A 20,000-nucleotide genomic window follows, 5' to 3' on the forward strand; every position below is an offset into this window, starting at 1 on the left:
CTGGAGTATAGATCTCCCTCTCTGTCTGGTTCTGTTCTGTCCCAGGACTGGAGTATAACTCTCCCTCTCTGTCTGGTTCTGTTCTGTCCCAGGACTGGAGTATAACTCTCCCTCTCTGTCTGGTTCTGTTCTGTTCCAGGACTGGAGTATAGATCTCCCTCTCTGTCTGGTTCTGTTCCAGGACTGGAGTATAGATCTCCCTCTCTGTCTGGTTCTGTTCTGTCCCAGGACTGGAGAATAACTCTCCCTCTCTGTCTGGTTCTGTTCTGTTCAAGGACTGGAGTATAGATCTCCCTCTCTGTCTGGTTCTGTTCCAAGACTGGAGTATAGATCTCCCCCTCTGTCTGGTTCTGTTCTGTCCCAGGACTGGAGTATACATCTCCCTCTCTGTCTGGTTCTGTTCTGTTCCAGGACTGGAGTTTAGATCTCCCTCTCTGTCTGGTTCTGTTCCAGGACTAGAGTATAGATCTCCCTCTCTGTCTGGTTCTGTTCCAGGACTGGAGTTTAAGTCTCCCTCTCTGTCTGGTTCTGTTCCAGGACTGGAGTATAGATCTCCCTCTCAGTGTGGTTCTGTTCTGTTCCAGGACTGAAGTATAGATCTCCCTCTCAGTCTGTGTCCCTCTCTCCCTCCCACATTCCCTCATTCTCTTAATTTCAATTCAATTTGGGGCCTTTATTGTCATGGGAAACATATGTTTACATTCCCAAAGCAAGTGAAATAGACAATAAATAAAAGGGAAATAAACAAAGGAAATAAAAAATATCTGAAAATAACTGTAAACATTACACAAAAGTTTAAAATAATAAATTCATTTAAAATATTATTTTATTGACTTTGTTCCAATGTACAAATAGTTGAAGTATGAAAGGGAAGATAAATAAAGATAAATATTGGTGGTATTTAGAATGTCATTTGTGTTCCACTGGTTACCCTTTTCCCATGTCAACTGGCCACAAATCTTTCTGCTGTGATGCCATACTGTAGTATTTCACCTCACAGATAGTGCATTAGAGGTCGACCGATTAATCGGAATGACCGAATAATTAGGGCCGATTTCAAGTTTTCATAACAATCGGAAATCGGTAATTTTGGACGCCGATTTTGCCCATTTTTACCTTTATTTTACCTTTATTTAACTAGACAAGTCAGTTAAGAACACATTCTTTTTTTTCAATGACGGCCTAGGAACAGTGGGTTAACCGCCTTGTTCAGGGGCAGAACGACATATTTTTATCTTGTCAGCTCAGGAATCCAATCTTGCAATCTTACAGTTAACTAGTCCAACGCTCTAACCATCTGCCTCACGAGGAGCCCGCCTGTTACGCGAATGCAGTAAGAAGCCAAGCTAAGTTGCTAGCTAGCATTAAACTTAATCAATCATAATCCCTAGTTATAACTACACATGGTTGATGATATTACTAGTTTATCTAGCGTGTCCTGCGTTGCATATAATCGATGCGGTGCGCATTCGCGAAAAAGGACTGCCGTTGCTCCAACGTGTACCAAACCATAAACATCAATGACTTTCTTAAAATCAATACACAGAAGTCTATATTTTTTTTAACCCTGCGTGTTTAGCTAAAATAAATCCAGGTTAGCAGGCAATATTAACCAGGTGAAATTGTGTCATTTCTCTTGCGTTCATTGCACCCAGAGTCAGGGTATATGCAACAGTTTGGGCAGCCTGGCTCATTGCGCAATAATTTGTCAGAATTTTACGTAATTATGACATAACACTGAAGGTTGTGCAATGTAACAGGAATATTTAGACTGATGGATGCCACCCGTTAAATAAAATATAGAACGGTTCTGTATTTCACTGAAAGAATAAACGTCTTGTTTTTGAGATGATAGTTTCCGGATTCGACCATATTAATGACCTAAGGCTCGTATTTCTGTGTGTTATTATGTTATAATTAAGTCTGATTTGATAGAGCAGTTTGACTGAGCGATGGTAGGCACCAGCAGGCTCATAAGCATTTATTCAAACAGCACTTTCGTGTGTTTTGCCAGCAGCTCTGCCGTTTATGACTTCAAGCTTATCAACTCCCGAGATTAGGCTGGTGTAACGATGTGATGTGAAATGGCTAGCTAGTTAGGGGAGTGCGCGCTAATAGCATTTCAAACGTCACTCGCTCTGAGACTTGGAGTAGTTGTTCCCCTTGCTCTGCATGGTTAAAGCTGCTTCGAGGGTGGCTGTTGTCGATGTGTTCCTGGTTCGAGCCCAGGTAGGAGCGAGAAGAGGTACGGAAGCAATACTGTTACACTGGCAATACTAAAGTGCCTATAAGAACATCCAATAGTCAAAGGTATATGAAATACAAATGGTATAGAGAGAAATACTCCTATAATTCCTATAATAACTACAACCTAAAACTTCTTACCTGGGAATATTGAAGACTCATGTTAAAAGGAACCACCAGCTTTCATATGTTCTCATGTTCTGAGCAAGGAACTTAAACGTTAGCTTTCTTACATGGCACATATTGCACTTTTACTTTCTTCTCCAACACTTTGTTTTTGCATTATTTAAACCAAATTGAACATGTTTCATTATTTATTTGAGGCTAAATTTATTTTATTGATGTATTATATTAAGTTAAAATAAGTGTTCATTCAGTATTGTTGTAATTGTCAATATTACAAATACATTTTAAAAATCGGCCGATTAATCGGTATCAGCTTCTTTTTTTTTTGTCCTCCAATAATCGGTATCGGTATCGGCGTGGGAAAATCATAATCGGTCGACCTCTAGAGTGTATCAATGTTTGATTTGTTTTCAAATTATTTGTGGATCTGTGTAATCTGAGGGAAATATGTGTCTCTAATATGGTCATACATTTGGCAGGAGGTTAGGAATTGCATCTCAGTTTCCACCTCATTTTGTGGGCAGTGTGTACATAGCCTGTCTTCTCTTGAGAGCCAGGTCTGCCTACGGCAGCCTTTCTCAATAGCAAGGCTATGCTCACTGAGTCTGTACATAGTCAAAGATGTTCTTAAGTTTGGGTCAGTCACAGTGGTCAGGTATTCTGCCAGCTGTCCTGGGGCTCTGTGGGGTGTGATTGTGTTTGTGAACAGAGCCCCAGAACCAGCTGGCTTAGGGGACTTCTCTCCAGGTTCATCTCTCTGTAGGTGATGGCATTATTATGGAAAGTTTGGGAATCACTTCCTTTTGGGTGGTTGTAGAATTTAACGTCTCTTTTCTGGATTTTGATAACTACGGGTTATCGGCCTAATTCTGCTCTGCATGCATTATTTGGTCTTTCACGTTGTACACAGAAGATACTTTTACAGAATTCTGCATGCGGAGTCAAATTGGTGTTTGTCCCATTTTGTGAATTATTTGTTGGTGAGCGGACCCCAATCCTCACATCCATAAAGGGCAATGGGTTCTATAACTGATTCAAGTATTTTTTGCCAGATCCTAATTGGTATCTATCTATCTATCTATCTATCTATCTATCTATCTATCTATCTATCTATCTATCTATCTATCTATCTATCTATCTATCTATCTATCTATCTATCTATCTATCTATCTATCTATCTATCTATCTATCTATCTATCTATCTATCTATCTCTATATCTATCTCTATATATATCACTCTATCTATCTCTCTATCTATCTCTCTCTTTCCCTCCCTCCCTCCCTCCCTCCCTCCCTCCCTCCCTCCCTCCCTCCCTCCCTCCCTGTGTGTCCTGACATTGTCTAGAGGGTGTGTCCTGGCTGAGTATCAGGAGTCAAACAGAAGCCATGTTGTTGACTACAGTAGTGCTGCTGTGACTTCAGGGTATGCCAGTCAGTTAATTGGCCTGCAGTGTCTGTCTGGTTACGTGTTTATCTCTAACTTCTCCTCATTGATGTCTTCATTCATTATTTAAGAAGGGAGGAAACTATCATCGCCCTAGCAGCTATCAAAAGCTTTACTTGTTGGTCTCCTAACAGACTTTTGTTCGTTTTCATCCATTTTGATCACAAAGGAAAGATACTTAATGTATTCCCAAGATATCTCAGTGCTATGGAATATTCCGATTCTTGCTCTGTCTCCTAACTCTAAATGGTTCTCTCTCTCTCTTCTTGTCCCACCCTCTTTCTCTTACAGTCACTATTGATTCGCTGTACAAGGTGACGGAGGGCCGTCAGTCAGACATCTTCCACCGCCATGCGGAGAACAGTTTCGACCCGGCCTGCTGTTTCACCGTTTATCATGGCAACCACATGGAGTCCCTAGACCTGGTGACCTCTAACCCTGAGGAGGCTCGGACCTGGGTGACAGGACTACAATACCTGATGGCTGGCATCAGTGACGAGGACTCACTGGCCAAACGACAACGCACCCACGACCAATATCCTTTTAAGACTAACACGCTCATGCACACACACACATATCCTTATTACACCGCATACCCTGCTGTCCCTACCTTACGCCTAACCAGTATTGTTCAATCTGTTGAGTGACACACTTTTATGCTCTTCTTTGACATCTTCTTTGTTCCTCTTCTTTGACATCTTCCTTGTTCCTCTTCTTTGACATCTTCTTCGATATCTTCTTTGTTCCTCTGCTTTGACATCTTCTTTGTTCCTCTTCTTTGACATCTTCTTTGTTCCTCTGCTTTGACATCTTCTTTGTTCCTCTTCTTTAACATCTTCTTCGATATCTTCTTTGTTCCTCTTCTTTGACATCTTCTTTGACATCTTCTTTGTACCTCTTCTTTGACATCTTCCTTGTTCCTCTTCTTTGACATCTTCTTTGACATCTTCTTTGTTCCTCTGCTTTGACATCTTCTTTGTTCCTCTTCTTTGACATCTTCTTTGTTCCTCTTCTTTGACATCTTCTTTGACATCTTCTTTGTTCCTCTTCTTTAACATCTTCTTCGATATCTTCTTTGTTCCTCTTCTTTGACATCTTCTTTGACATCTTCTTTGTTCCTCTTCTTTGACATCTTCTTTGACATCTTCTTTGTTCCTCTTCTTTGACATCTTCTTTGTTCCTCTTCTTTGACATCTTCTTTGACATCTTCTTTGACATCTTCTTTGACATCTTCTTTGATCCTCTGCTTTGTTCCTCTTCTTTGACATCTTCTTTGACATCTTCTTTGACATCTTCTTTGACATCTTCTTTGACATCTTCTTTGATCCTCTGCTTTGTTCCTCTTCTTTGACATCTTCTTTGACATCTTCTTTGACATCTTCTTTGATCCTCTGCTTTGTTCCTCTTCTTTGACATCTTCTTTGACATCTTCTTTGATCCTCTGCTTTGTTCCTCTTCTTTGACATCTTCTTTGACATCTTCTTTGACATCTTCTTTGACATCTTCTTTGTTCCTCTGCTTTGACATCTTCTTTGTTCCTCTTCTTTGACATCTTCTTTGTTCCTCTTCTTTGACATCTTCTTTGACATCTTCTTTGTTCCTCTTCTTTAACATCTTCTTCGATATCTTCTTTGTTCCTCTTCTTTGACATCTTCTTTGACATCTTCTTTGTTCCTCTTCTTTGACATCTTCTTTGACATCTTCTTTGTTCCTCTTCTTTGACATCTTCTTTGTTCCTCTTCTTTGACATCTTCTTTGACATCTTCTTTGACATCTTCTTTGACATCTTCTTTGATCCTCTGCTTTGTTCCTCTTCTTTGACATCTTCTTTGACATCTTCTTTGACATCTTCTTTGACATCTTCTTTGACATCTTCTTTGATCCTCTGCTTTGTTCCTCTTCTTTGACATCTTCTTTGACATCTTCTTTGACATCTTCTTTGATCCTCTGCTTTGTTCCTCTTCTTTGACATCTTCTTTGACATCTTCTTTGATCCTCTGCTTTGTTCCTCTTCTTTGACATCTTCTTTGACATCTTCTTTGACATCTTCTTTGACATCTTCTTTGATCCTCTGCTTTGTTCCTCTTCTTTGACATCTTCTTTGACATCTTCTTTGACATCTTCTTTGACATCTTCTTTGATCCTCTGCTTTGTTCCTCTTCTTTGACATCTTCTTTGACATCTTCTTTGATCCTCTGCTTTGTTCCTCTTCTTTGACATCTTCTTTGTTCCTCTTCTTTGACATCTTCTTTGTTCCTCTTCTTTGACATCTTCTTTGTTCCTCTTCTTTGACATCTTCTTTGTTCCTCTTCTTTGACATCTTCTTTGTTCCTCTGCTTTGACATCTTCTTTGTTCCTCTTCTTTGACATCTTCTTTGTTCCTCTTCTTTGACATCTTCTTTGTTCCTCTTCTTTGACATCTTCTTTGTTCCTCTGCTTTGACATCTTCTTTGTTCCTCTTCTTTGACATCTTCTTTGTTCCTCTTCTTTGACATTTTTTTTGACACCTTCTTTGTTCCTCTGCTTTGTTTCCGTTCTTCCCAAAAAGAAAGTGCTCTCCCTCTTTTCATTTCCTCCTCTGTCTGCTGAATGCAGTGTGTGTGTTTATATTTCTGCTGAATGCAGTGTGTGTATGTGTGTGTGTGCCTTGGAGCGTTGTTCTGGTCTGACTGGATTTGACGACTGACAAAATATGGTCCTGTGTTTTTGAAAAGCCTCCCACCCTCCTACCCTTCCTACACACACACACACACACACACACACACACACACACACACACACACACACACACATACACACACACACACACACACACACACACACACACACACACACACACACACACACACACACACACACACACACACAGTGAGAGTTGAGGGATAGTGGTGTATTCACTGGTTGCTGATGAAGGCGTATTTGTATACCACACCATCATCATCATCATCGTGGCTGTGTCCTTAACTCGTGTAGGTGGATGAAGCAGACGTTTGAGGAGGCTGATAAGAACGGGGATGGTTTGTTGAACATGGAGGAGATCTACCAGCTACTGCACAAGATGAACGTCAACCTGCCCCGCAGGAAGGTCAAACACATGTTCCAGGTCAGTCACGGGTCAGAGGTGAAATACCTGTCATCTGTCACTACACTATCTGACTAGAGAAGACATAGGAGGGATGCGTTCTAACTAAACCTCACCTGACAATTGATGAGCAGTTAGGAGGTGTTTATTTACATCCAGGATAGGGCTACGGTAAGGTTTAGTGGTTAGATTTAGAGAACATCAGTCTTCTGTCTTCTCGAGCCAGATAGTGACAACTGTGACAGTAGTACTTAGTACTCCTGCTGCTACCTGGAAGCAAATCCCACCTTCCAACCAAGATCCAAAGCTTTAGCTAATGTTTTCTCTCACGGGTTTATAATGGGACCATAGGGCTCTGGTCAAAACTAGTGCACTATGTAGGGAGTAGTGCTCTATAGGGCTCTGGTCAAAACTAGTGCACTATGTAGGGAGTAGTGCTCTATAGGGCTCTGGTCAAAACTAGTGCACTATGTAGGGAGTAGGGTGCCATTCAGGATGTAGCCCTATGCGATTTAAATGACAGGCGTGTCTGCGAGTGCTGGGCATTAGGGTCAGATAATACAGTTGGTTTATAGTCCACTATTTTATTTAGACTATTTTTAGGGCACCGCCAGGAGTGAATTGTTGTATAAACCGAACAAGGACAATGTCAGAACGCCTTTTCTGTGCTCACATGACAATGTCCTTGGAGTTGTTTGGTTCATGTTAGGGCACCATGGCTGTGTGTGAATGTACCAGATGTTAATTAGAGTTGTTTGGTTCATGTTAAGGCACCATGGCTGTGTGTGAATGTACCAGATGTTAATTAGAGTTGTTTGGTTCATGTTAGGGCACAATGGCTGTGTGTGAATGTACCAGATGGTTACTAGAGTTGTTTGGTTCATGTTAAGGCACCATGGCTGTGTGTTTAATAACCAGATGTTTACTAGAGTTGTTTGGTTCATGTTAGGGTACCATGGCTGTGTGTGAATGTACCAGATGGTTACTAGAGTTGTTTGGTCCATGTTAGGGCACCATGGCTGTGTGTTTAAATACCAGATGTTAATTAGAGTTGTTTGGTCCATGTTAGGGCACCATGGCTGTGTGTTTAATAACCAGATGGTTACTAGAGTTGTTTGGTCCATGTTAGGGCACCATGGCTGTGTGTTTAATAACCAGATGTTTACTAGAGTTGTTTGGTTCATGTTAGGGCACCATGGCTGTGTGTTTAATAACCAGATGTTTACTAGAGTTGTTTGGTTCATGTTAGGGTACCATGGCTGTGTGTGAATGTACCAGATGTTAATTAGAGTTGTTTGGTCCATGTTAGGGCACCATGGCTGTGTGTGAATGTACCAGATGTTAATTAGAGTTGTTTGGTTCATGTTAGGGCACCATGGCTGTGTGTTTAATAACCAGATGTTTACTAGAGTTGTTTGGTCCATGTTAGGGCACCATGGCTGTGTGTGAATGTACCAGATGTTAATTAGAGTTGTTTGGTCCATGTTAGGGCACCATGGCTGTGTGTTTAATAACCAGATGGTTACTAGAGTTGTTTGGTTCATGTTAGGGCACCATGGCTGTGTGTTTAATAACCAGATGGTTACTAGAGTTGTTTGGTTCATGTTAGGGCACCATGGCTGTGTGTTTAATAACCAGATGGTTACTAGAGTTGTTTGGTCCATGTTAGGGCACCATGGCTGTGTGTTTAAATACCAGATGGTTACTAGAGTTGTTTGGTTCATGTTAGGGCACCATGGCTGTGTGTTTAATAACCAGATGTTAATTAGAGTTGTTTGGTTCATGTTAGGGCACCATGGCTGTGTGTGAATGTACCAGATGTTTACTAGAGTTGTTTGGTCCATGTTAGGGTACCATGGCTGTGTGTGAATGTACCAGATGTTAATTAGAGTTGTTTGGTCCATGTTAAGGCACCATGGCTGTGTGTGAATTTACCAGATGGTTACTAGAGTTGTTTGGTTCATGTTAAGGCACCATGGCTGTGTGTTTAGAAACCAGATGTTTACTAGAGTTGTTTGGTTCATGTTAGGGCACCATGGCTGTGTGTGAATGTACCAGATGTTAATTAGAGTTGTTTGGTTCATGTTAGGGCACCATGGCTGTGTGTTTAATAACCAGATGTTTACTAGAGTTGTTTGGTTCATGTTAGGGCACCATGGCTGTGTGTGAATGTACCAGATGTTTACTAGAGTTGTTTGGTTCATGTTAGGGTACCATGGCTGTGTGTGAATGTACCAGATGTTAATTAGAGTTGTTTGGTTCATGTTAGGGCACCATGGCTGTGTGTGAATGTACCAGATGTTAATTAGAGTTGTTTGGTTCATGTTAGGGCACCATGGCTGTGTGTTTAATAACCAGATGTTAATTAGAGTTGTTTGGTCCATGTTAGGGCACCATGGCTGTGTGTGAATGTACCAGATGTTAATTAGAGTTGTTTGGTTCATGTTAGGGCACCATGGCTGTGTGTGAATGTACCAGATGTTAATTAGAGTTGTTTGGTTCATGTTAGGGCACCATGGCTGTGTGTTTAATAACCAGATGTTAATTAGAGTTGTTTGGTCCATGTTAGGGCACCATGGCTGTGTGTTTAAATACCAGATGGTTACTAGAGTTGTTTGGTCCATGTTAGGGCACCATGGCTGTGTGTGAATGTACCAGATGTTAATTAGAGTTGTTTGGTTCATGTTAGGGCACCATGGCTGTGTGTTTAATAACCAGATGGTTACAGACAAAAGAGGTGTAAAGGCACAGTTTGGAACAGAGGGTCACCTGACCAATGTAGACCCTCTCTAATGGTGACATAACTTCCCTTTCCCACAGGAAGCGGACTCGGATGACCAACAGGGCACGTTGACATTTGAGGAGTTCAGTGTGTTTTATAAGATGATGTCTCTCCGGCGGGACCTGTATCTGCTGCTCATGGGATACAGTGACAGGAAGGACCACCTGACTGCCGACGAGCTGGCCAACTTCCTGCTCAACGAACAGAAGGTCAGGGTTCACAGAAAGACCAAACTAGATGATGTAGCTTTAGCGATCTGTAGTAGAGTCAGTGTTGAAGGTAAGGCCGCTACTGTCTAGTACTGCATCCCGGCAAAATAAATAGTAGGGGTACTCCGTACCGGTAAAACATGAGCCAATCACAATAATTACAACAAAATGTCAAGAAAACTGTAGGCTATTACATCACTCATTCACGAGTGAATGGACTTTAACAGGTGGTGTAGTCTGCGCTCCAAAATGTGATGTGGTTCGACGAGAACACGGACATTTATCCAAGGCAGAGATGAGCGGCCGACACTGAGGCGTGCGGACAGCTGTGGACGCATAAATTCTGGTCTAATGACATTCGTCAAATGTCATGACACTTTGTGATGTTTTGTGTACCAGATGACTCGTTCCATTCACCAGTGTTTGGAGGCTGGAGATGTGTTGTTAGTGGATGAACGTGAGCGGCCTAGTGAATGAGTCCTTTTTGAAGTGGTAGTTTGACAATCAGATGAAAACATTTGACGGGTTGTGTTTATGCCACAACGAAAGGTAATACAGTGTAAACATTAAATTACAAATCTTTACGAGGTCCACAGAGATCCTTTTGAATCACAGTGATTTACAATCGCTAGGACCCATTTCTCAATAATTAGGTCACTTTTTTCAAAACTCTTCACACAGTTCTCCTAACAAACTTTCAGCTTGGCACAGAGGGTTCATTTCACATCCAAAATGCACTAAAACGACCAAAACACTTCATACATGTCTCAAATCAACTCATTCTTCCAGAACACTAGCAAATGTTGTCACCCAACAAGCACACTTTGTCACTCATAAAACAATGACCTAAACAACACTAACAACAGGTTACACAATGTTTTCTTTTTAAAAATGTCTTTACCACACAAGAATGACACCTCTCTACTGTTTAGAATTCCCTGCAGTTTATGTTACAGGAATGAATCAGACATATGCAATATGCTTCAATAGGTTGTATGTCATTTTTATGGCACAATACAATAATTTGTATATACACCATCTACCGATACAGATACAGTAGCAATGCCAGTCAACCCTGTCTTCTAGATTTGGCCACAGGTTCTCATCCACATCACATCTTATGTCATCTTGGGCAATACACCTAGGAAAGAATCTTATGGCATGCCTGGTCCATCCCTGGCAATCTTCTGCAGATATGTCCAGGCATCCAGCATTTATTGCAACGAGGAGGGACATTTGATCATGTGGATGGTGGTCATAAACCTTCCACCTCCATGAGGAAAATAATTCCTCTATGGGGTTGAGGAATGGAGAATAAGGAAGGAGGAGAAGTGACACCATCCTGGGATGGGCTGTAAACCACTCTGTGACTGTATGGGAGTGGTGAAATGCCACACTGTCCCATACAATTACAAACATTGGCCGATTTCACCTCACTGCAACCCTTTCCTCACCTGGCCCAACCCTTCCATAGAGGCCATCCTAATGAGACGCTCGGTGTTGTATGGCCCAACCCTTCCATAGAGGTCATCCAGGAATGTAATGAGACGCTCGGTGTTGTATGGCCCAACCCTTCCATAGAGGTCATCCAGGAATGTAGTGAGACGCTCGGTGTTGTATGGCCCAACCCTTCCATAGAGGTCATCCAGGAATGTAGTGAGACGCTCGGTGTTGTATGGCCCAACCCTTCCATAGAGGTCATCCTAATGAGACGCTCGGTGTTGTATGGCCCAACCCTTCCATAGAGGTCATCCTAATGAGACGCTCGGTGTTGTATGGCCCAACCCTTCCATAGAGGTCATCCAGGAATGTAGTGAGACGCTCGGTGTTGTATGGCCCAACCCTTCCATAGAGGTCATCCTAATGAGACGCTCGGTGTTGTATGGCCCAACCCTTCCATAGAGGTCACCCAGGAATGTAATGAGACGCTCGGTGTTGTATGGCCCAACCCTTCCATAGAGGTCATCCTAATGAGACGCTCGGTGTTGTATGGCCCAACCCTTCCATAGAGGTCATCCTAATGAGACGCTCGGTGTTGTATGGCCCAACCCTTCCATAGAGGTCATCCAGGAATGTAATGAGACGCTCGGTGTTGTATGGCCCAACCCTTCCATAGAGGTCATCCTAATGAGACGCTCGGTGTTGTACGGCCCAACCCTTCCATAGAGGTCACCCAGGAATGTAATGAGACGCTCGGTGTTGTATGGCCCAACCCTTCCATAGAGGTCACCCAGGAATGTAATGAGACGCTCGGTGTTGTATGGCCCAACCCTTCCATAGAGGTCATCCTAATGAGACGCTCAGTGTTGTACGGCCCAACCCTTCCATAGAGGTCATCCAGGAATGTAATGAGACGCTCGGTGTTGTATGGCCCAACCCTTCCATAGAGGTCACCCAGGAATGTAATGAGACGCTCGGTGTTGTATGGCCCAACCCTTCCATAGAGGTCACCCAGGAATGTAACGAGACGCTCGGTGTTGTATGGCCCAACCCTTCCATAGAGGTCATCCAGGAATGTAATGAGACGCTCGGTGTTGTACGGCCCAACCCTTCCAGAGGTCATCCTAATGAGACGCTCGGTGTTGTATGGCCCAACCCTTCCATAGAGGTCATACAGGAATGTAATGAGACGCTCGGTGTTGTATGGCCCAACCCTTCCATAGAGGTCACCCAGGAATGTAATGAGACGCTCGGTGTTGTATGGCCCAACCCTTCCATAGAGGTCACCCAGGAATGTAATGAGACGCTCGGTGTTGTACGGCCCAACCCTTCCATAGAGGTCATCCTAATGAGACGCTCGGTGTTGTATGGCCCAACCCTTCCATAGAGGTCACCCAGGAATGTAATGAGACGCTCGGTGTTGTACGGCCCAATTAGCGGTTTGTGTAACGGAAATCCATCAGAGGATATTGCAGCACACATTGTGATGTTGTCCCCTCTGGGCCGGGACATCCACTGTGGCTCTTTTCCCAATCACATTCCTTTCCTCTCGCCGCCAAGTTGAAACCAGCCTCATCCACAAAGATGAATATGTGGGGTGTTTGCCTGGCTTCAAACTCCATGACTCTCTAAAATAAATCCACAAGGCAACATAAGAGTCAGGGTATTACGGTAGTTTACATTATACCTTAAAACATGCCATTGTGTGCCTCTGCCCTGTTTGGTTTTGTTCTAAACCAGTTCTGTATTTTATAGTCATCTTACCTGGACTTATTGGTTCCTGAGTTGCTTGACTCATTCAGTGTTCCTCTCAAAGGGGACCGTGTACACCTGCTTCATCCTGACTTGATGTTGTTTCAGGACACTAGATGTAGTTGTGCTTACATTGTGAACGATTCCAAATGTAATGTTGTCTGCCAACACTCTGTCCCGAATCTCTGTGAGTTTTATGCCATTGTTTCTGATGACCATATCAACGATTGCAGTTTCCTGCACAGCAGTGAAAATCCTACCTCTCCCGCCTGTAGGAGGTTGAACCGTTGGGTCCTAAGCAGAAATACAAAAACAATTACACACAAGTGGGTTTGGAGGCTTTGCTCAATTGACTTCTGTAACGTGCAGTTCAGTCAGAATGCACATTTTACCTGTTGTTTTGCCTCAAATTTCTTACAATAGATGCTACTGTTGAGCGTTGCAGATTTATCTGCCCTCTCAGACCAGCCTCTCGTTGACAGACCATGATTTATTACAGGATCAATTATAGCAGCCATAATCTCATCTAAGACTGTAGCTCTTGATCTTCCTCTCAGTCTTCTTCCACCATGCATACGTACTCCTCTTCCTCTCCCTCTTCCTCTCCCTCTCCCAGTCACTCTTCCTCTGTCAGCCACTTCTCTACCTCTGGCTGGGTCCATGTTTAGACTACAGGACAGCCTTCTTCCTAAAATGTCCCCTTTTGTATAGATGGTAATGAAATTGGGTAGGTGTTCAGCTACAATGGGAATCTGCTGTGGTTGGTCTAATTGTTTTGATAGTATTTCATTTTTTAGATGTGGAATATATTTCAATTCGCTATTACTGTAGAAATGTAGCAAATTGCTGTCTTATTCAATTTTGTGTTATGTTAGGTTTTGAACTTAAGTTTAACAGTTTTGAAAATAGTATATAATCATGTGCAAATTGGCCTGTAGGTACATAAAGTTCTGGTGGTGGTTGTGTCTGAAATTTGAAAGATGTAGTCATTGAATGCATTTTGTGCCAAAGCAATGAAAAATGATCCACAGTTTAGCCTACATAGACTGCTGTTGTGCTCACTGTGTGAAGAGTTTTGAAAAAAAGTGACCTAAGTATTGAGAAATGGGTCCTAGCGATCGTAAAACGCTGTCATAAGGCTTATATACTGTATGTAAGTCTATGATTACACACAAGCGCATGCACACCCAATCTACTTTCACTCCTAATATGGGTTGTCTCTGGCACAACATCCTCTCTACAGTGCGGTAGGAAAGTATTCAGACCCCTTACATTGTCCCACAATTTGTTACGTTACAGCCTTCTTCTCAAATGGATTAAATAAAACATGTTCTATTTTCTACCCACAATACCCCATTATGACAAAGCGAAAACAGGTTTTAAGACATTTTTGCAAATGTAAATAATACCATAAATAAATAAGTATTCAGACCCCCAGACTCAAACCCCCAGACTCAAACCCCCAGACTCAAACCCCCAGACTCAAAATTGAGCTCAGGTGCATCCTGTTTCCATTGATCATCCTTGAGATGTTTCTACAACTTGTTGGAGTCCACCTGTGGTAAATTCAATTGATTGGACATGACTTGGAAAGGCACACACCTGTCTATATAAGGTCCCACAGTTGACAGTGCATATCAGAACAGAAACCAAGCCATGAGGTCGAAGGAATTGTTCGTAGAGCTCCGAGACAGGATTGTGTCGAGGCACAGGCCTGGGGAAGGGTACCAAAATATTCTGCAGCATTGAAGGACCCCAAGAACACAGTGTCCTCCATCATTCTTAAATGGAAGAAATTTGGAACCACCAAGACTCTTCCTAGAGCTGGCCGCCCGGCCAAAATGAGAAATCGGGAGAGAAGGGTCTTGGTCAGGTAGGTGACCAAGAACCCAATGGTCACTCTTACAGAGCTCCAGAGTTCCTCTGTGGAGATGGGAATAGGGCTGTGTTGGTCACGAAATTTCATGACTGCTGGGGATTTCATTAGCCGGTGATTGTCAAGCAAATAACTGTCAGTCTCACAGTAATTAACAGTTAATTAACATAAACACATTTAGTATCTCCTGGCTTCCACACATTATCTACAAGCCACTGAGGCAGACTTTTTGAACATCTACATTTTTTAAAGTCTAATAACTCAATGTAATATAGCTTAGACCTTCACAATAATTCCATTATATTCCATTATTCTAAAGAAGCATGATATGAAGAAAATGTAGTCAATTTCAAAAGCATACTCTGAATTGTCCTTATGTTAGGTCCTCATCTGGCTATGCCAAATGGCTGTGGGCTACACTAGTTCATTTAGCAGACAAGATTAGCTTAAAATTCCAAGGCTTTATTTTATGGTATGAAGATATTTTCTCCAAACGATTTGAGGGAGTACACACATATGGCTACTTTGTGTTGAGCTGTTAACAAAGAAATATGCTTAATTTAGAGTTATTAGTGTAACTTTAGTTGTTCTACAAACATAGGGCTATATGTTGTGATGTTTAATACACTGTAAGGCTGCATGATGAGACTGTAATTACGATTTGAAAAAAGTCTCTTGAAAGGCTTGAGCTCTGCTTTGTTTATTGAGCCGGCTGTAAACACTCCAATAGTCTCTCAATCACAACTTGACAAGCACTTCATAATGCACTTGATAATACACTTGATAATGCACTCGATAATGCACTCGATAATGCACCCAATAATGCACCCGGCAATGCACTTGATAAGGCACTTGATAATGCACTTGATAATGCCTCAGCATCCCCTTTGTGTGGCCGTAATGCATCCTAAAAAAATCCCTGCCTTTTGCGGCCAGTGGCCGTTGTGCCCTTTTCCCTGAGTGCTGAGCGCTCCAAAGCACCTCTCACACACATGGCTCTCATCACATGATCGGGTCTTTCTCACAGACTACAAGTGAAGAGAGACACATTGGGGACGCAACTTTTCACTTCATTATCCAATTCCGAGGTGCATATTGAAGATATTGGAAGAACTGTCCTCATTTACTTTTCGTCAGCCAACAAGATGAGTATGTCTAACGAACAGCAAAAGCACTAGCCTATATCAATCTACTATCCCCCATAGTACAAAAGTTGACCTATTCTATTCCGTGCGAGAAATAAATATTACAAATATTGTCACGCCCTGACCATAGTAAGCTGTTTATTCTCTATGTTGGTTGGAGCGTGATAGTGACTAGGGTGGGTCATCTAGGTTTTTTTGTATGTCTATGTTGGCCTGATATGGTTGTGTTTACAATGGTGTTTGTTCTTCACTGGTTGACCTTTTCTTGTGGCAACCCAGTAGATATGGGAGTTTATCAAAATTGGATTTGCTTTCAAATTCTTTGTGGATCTGTGTAATCTGAGGGAAATATGTCTCTCTAATATGGTCATACATTGGGCCGGAGGTTAGGAAGTGCAGCTCAGTTTCCACCTCATTTTGTGGGCAGTGAGCACATAGGCAGACCTGGCTCTCAATAGAAGACAGGCTATGGCGGCCTTTCTCAATAGCAAGGCTATGCTCACTGAGTCTGTACATAGTCAAAGCTTTCCTTAAGTTTGGGTCAGTCACAGTGGTCAGGTATTCTGCCACTGTGTACTCTCTGTTTAGGGCCAAATAGCATTCTAGTTTGCTCTGTTTTTTTGTTAATTGTTTCCAATATGTCAAGTAATTATCTTTTTGTTTTCTCGTGATTTGGTTGGGTCTAATTGTGCTGGTGTCCTGGGGCTCTGTGGGGTGTGTTTGTGAACAGAGCCCCAGGACCAGCTTGCTCCAGTTTCATCTCTCTGTAGGTGATGGCTTTGTTATGGAAGGTTTGGGAATCACTTCCTTTTAGGTGGTTGTAGAATTTAACAGCTCTTTTCTGGATTTTGATAATTAGTGGGTATCGGCCTAATTCTGCTCTGCATGCATTATTTGGTGTTCTACGTTGTACACAGAGGATATTTTTGCAGAATTCTGCATGCAGAGTCTCAATTTGGTGTTTGTCCCATTTTGTGAAGTCTTGGTTGGTGAGCGGACCCCAGATCTCACAACTGTAAAGGGCAATGGGCTCTATGACTGATTCAAGTATTTTTAGCCAGATCCTAATTGGTATGTTGAAATTTATGTTCCTTTTGATGGTATAGAATGCCCTTCTTGCCTTGTCTCTCAGAGAATGCCTTGTCTCCCTTCTTGCCTTGTCCCTCTCTCTCCCCCCTCTCTCCCCCCTCTCTGTCTGTCTGTCTGTCTATCTGTTTGTCTGTCTGTCTGTCCCTCTCTCGCTCTCTCTATCCCCATCTCTCTGTTTCTATCTCCTCCCCCCCTCCCTGAGGCAATTTAGTATTGTCAGAGTTATGGTCATCCACCTTATTGCCTCATTCTAGACTCCAGTACTCAGAGTGAGTCCAGACATCAATACTGTGAGCATTTTGACAGAGGTCTCTCAGGAGTCTATATTGATTGTCAGATTGTGGCTTGGTTTGTCTGATAGTGTCTGTCTCATGAAAAGATGTGTGTGTCTGTTTGTATGTGTGTACCTGTGTGTATATGTGTGTATCTGAGTGTATCTGAGTGTGTCTGTGTGTGTGAGTGTGATTGTGTTCTGACAGTGTGTGTCTCTCTCTCCTCAGATGGTGAATGTGACTACAGAGTACTGTCTGGATGTCATTGAAAAGTTTGAGCTGTCTGAAGAGAACAAACAGAAAGGCATTCTGGGAATTGAGGGTAAGCCCCTCTGTGACCCTCTCCCTCCACATTAACCTCTCTCTCTCTCTCTCTCTCTCTCTCTCTCTCTCTCTCTCTCTCTCTCTGCCTGCCTGCCTCTGGGCTGTTAATTCTATAAAGGGTTGAAGACTTAGAGATCATACACGAATGTGAGATGGTTAAACAGTTTTTGGGGCTTTAGATAAATTACACCACATGTAGAGCTCAAAGGCAGAGACCGTCTCAAAGGCAGAGATCGCTGCGTGTCTGAGATCGCTGCGTGTCTGAAATCGCTGCGTGTCTGAGATCGCTGCGTGTCTGAGATCGCTGCGTGTCTGAGATCGCTGCGTGTCTGAGATCGCTGCGTGTCCCAGATTGCTGCGTATCCGAGATCGCTGCGTGTCCCAGATTGCTGCGTGTCTGAGATTGCTGTGTGTCTGAGATCGCTGCGTGTCTGAGATCGCTGTGTCTGAGATCGCTGTGTCTGAGATCGCTGCGTGTCTGAGATCGCTGCGTGTCTGAGATCGCTGCGTGTCTGAGATTGCTGCGTGTCTGAGATCGCTGCGTGTCTGAGATTGCTGCGCGTCTGAGATCGCTGCGTGTCTGAGATCGCTGCGTGTCTGAGATCGCTGCGTGTCTGAGATCGCTGCGTGTCTGAGATCGCTGCGTATCTGAGATCGCTGTGTGTCTGAGATCGCTGTGTGTCTGAGATCGCTGCGTGTCTGAGATCGCTGCGTGTCTGAGATCGCTGCATGTCTGAGATCGCTGCGTGTCCGAGATCGCTGTGTGTCTGAGAACGCTGCGTGTCTGAGATCGCTGTGTGTCTAAGATTGCTGTGTGTCTGAGAACGCTGCGTGTCTGAGATTGCTGTGTGTTTGGGATGGGGCAGAGATGAGGAGGTGGAGAAGGTAGGATGGAGAAGGTAGGATGGTTTCAGTAAGGAGCAGGGTGATTGGATAAGGAAACAGGTGAAGGAGGAAGGGGAGAGGTGGAGGAAGGGGAGAGGTGATAGATGAAGAGGAGAGGAGGAGGTGGAGAGTTGGAGGAAGAGGGAAGAGGTGGAGAAGGAAGGGCAGAGGTGAAGGAGGAAGAGGAGAGGTGGAGGAGGAGGTGGAGAGTTGGAGGAAGAGGGAAGAGGTGGAGAAGGAAGGGGACAGGAGGAAGAGGAGAGGTGGAGGAGGAAGGAGAGAGGTGGAGGAGGAAGGAGAGAGGTGGAGGAGGAAGAGGAGAGGTGGAGGAGGAAGGGGAGAGGAAGAGGAGAGGTGGAGGAGGAAGGAGAAAGAGGGAGGAGGAAGGAGAGAGGCAGAGGGAGGGAGCAGTGGAGGAGGAAGCGGAGAGGTGGACGAGGAATGAAGAGGAAGATGAAGAAGGGGAGAGGTTGATGAGGAAGAGGAGAGAGAGGTGGATGAGGAAGGGGAGAGGTGGAGGAGGAAGGGGAGAGGTGGAGGAGGAAGAGGAGAGAGAGGTGGCGGAGGAAGAGGAGAGAGAGGTGGAGGTGGAAGAGGAGAGAGAGATGGAGGAGGAAGGGGAGAGTTGGAGGAGGAAGGGGAAAGGTGGAGGAGGAAGGGGAAAGGTGGAGGAGGAAGGGGAGAGGTGGAGGAGGAAGAGGAAGAGGAAAGAGGTGGAGGAGGAAGGGGAGAGGTGGAGGAGGAAGAAGAGAGATGGATGAGGAAGGGGAGAGAGAGGTGGGGGAGGAAGGGGAGAGGTGGTGGAGGAGGAGGGGGAGATGAGGAAGGAGAGAGGTGGATGAGGAAGAGGATAGGTGGAGGAGGAAGGGGAGAGGCGGGTGAGGAAGAGGAGAGGTGGAGGAGCAAGAGGAGAGGTGGATGAGGAAGAGGAGAGTTTGATGAGGAAGAGGAGAGGTGGATGAGGAAGAGGAGAGGTGGAGAGGGAGAGGAGAGATGGAGGAGGGAGATGAGAGGGGGATGAGGAAGGAGAGAGAGGCAGAGGAAGGGAGCAGTGGAGGAGGAAGGGGAGAGATGGAGGAGGAAGAGGAGAGATGGAGGAGGAAGAGGAGAGGTGAATGAGGAAGAGGACAGGTGGAGTAGGAAGAGGAGAAATGGAGGAGGAGGAGGGGAGAGGTGGAGGAGGAAGGAGAGAGGAGGAAGGGGAGAGGTGGAGGAGGAAGAGGAGAGGTGGAGGAGGAAGGAGAGAGATGGAGAGGTGGAGGAGGAAGGAGAGAGGAGGAAGGGGAGATGTGGAGGAGGAGGAGAGGTGGAGGAGGAGAGGTGGAGGAGG

General features: G+C 43.9%; 1 protein-coding gene across 4 annotated transcripts in view; it reads left to right on the plus strand.

The window, feature by feature from the left end:
• The window catches only part of LOC110507225 (1-phosphatidylinositol 4,5-bisphosphate phosphodiesterase eta-1-like), a 147,662-nt gene that overhangs the window by 68,787 nt on the left and 58,875 nt on the right, over window positions 1–20,000 (plus strand). For all 4 annotated transcript variants that reach the window (XM_036964769.1, XM_036964771.1, XM_036964772.1 and 1 more), the window contains 4 exons: window positions 4,106–4,349; window positions 6,788–6,917; window positions 9,717–9,887; window positions 17,690–17,783. In XM_036964769.1, coding sequence (XP_036820664.1) covers window positions 4,106–4,349; window positions 6,788–6,917; window positions 9,717–9,887; window positions 17,690–17,783 — 639 coding nt within the window. The remainder of the gene's footprint in view (window positions 1–4,105; window positions 4,350–6,787; window positions 6,918–9,716; window positions 9,888–17,689; window positions 17,784–20,000) is intronic.

Source organism: Oncorhynchus mykiss, chromosome 27 (genome assembly GCF_013265735.2).
Source record: "Oncorhynchus mykiss isolate Arlee chromosome 27, USDA_OmykA_1.1, whole genome shotgun sequence".
In the NCBI taxonomy this organism is placed as follows: domain Eukaryota; kingdom Metazoa; phylum Chordata; class Actinopteri; order Salmoniformes; family Salmonidae; genus Oncorhynchus; species Oncorhynchus mykiss.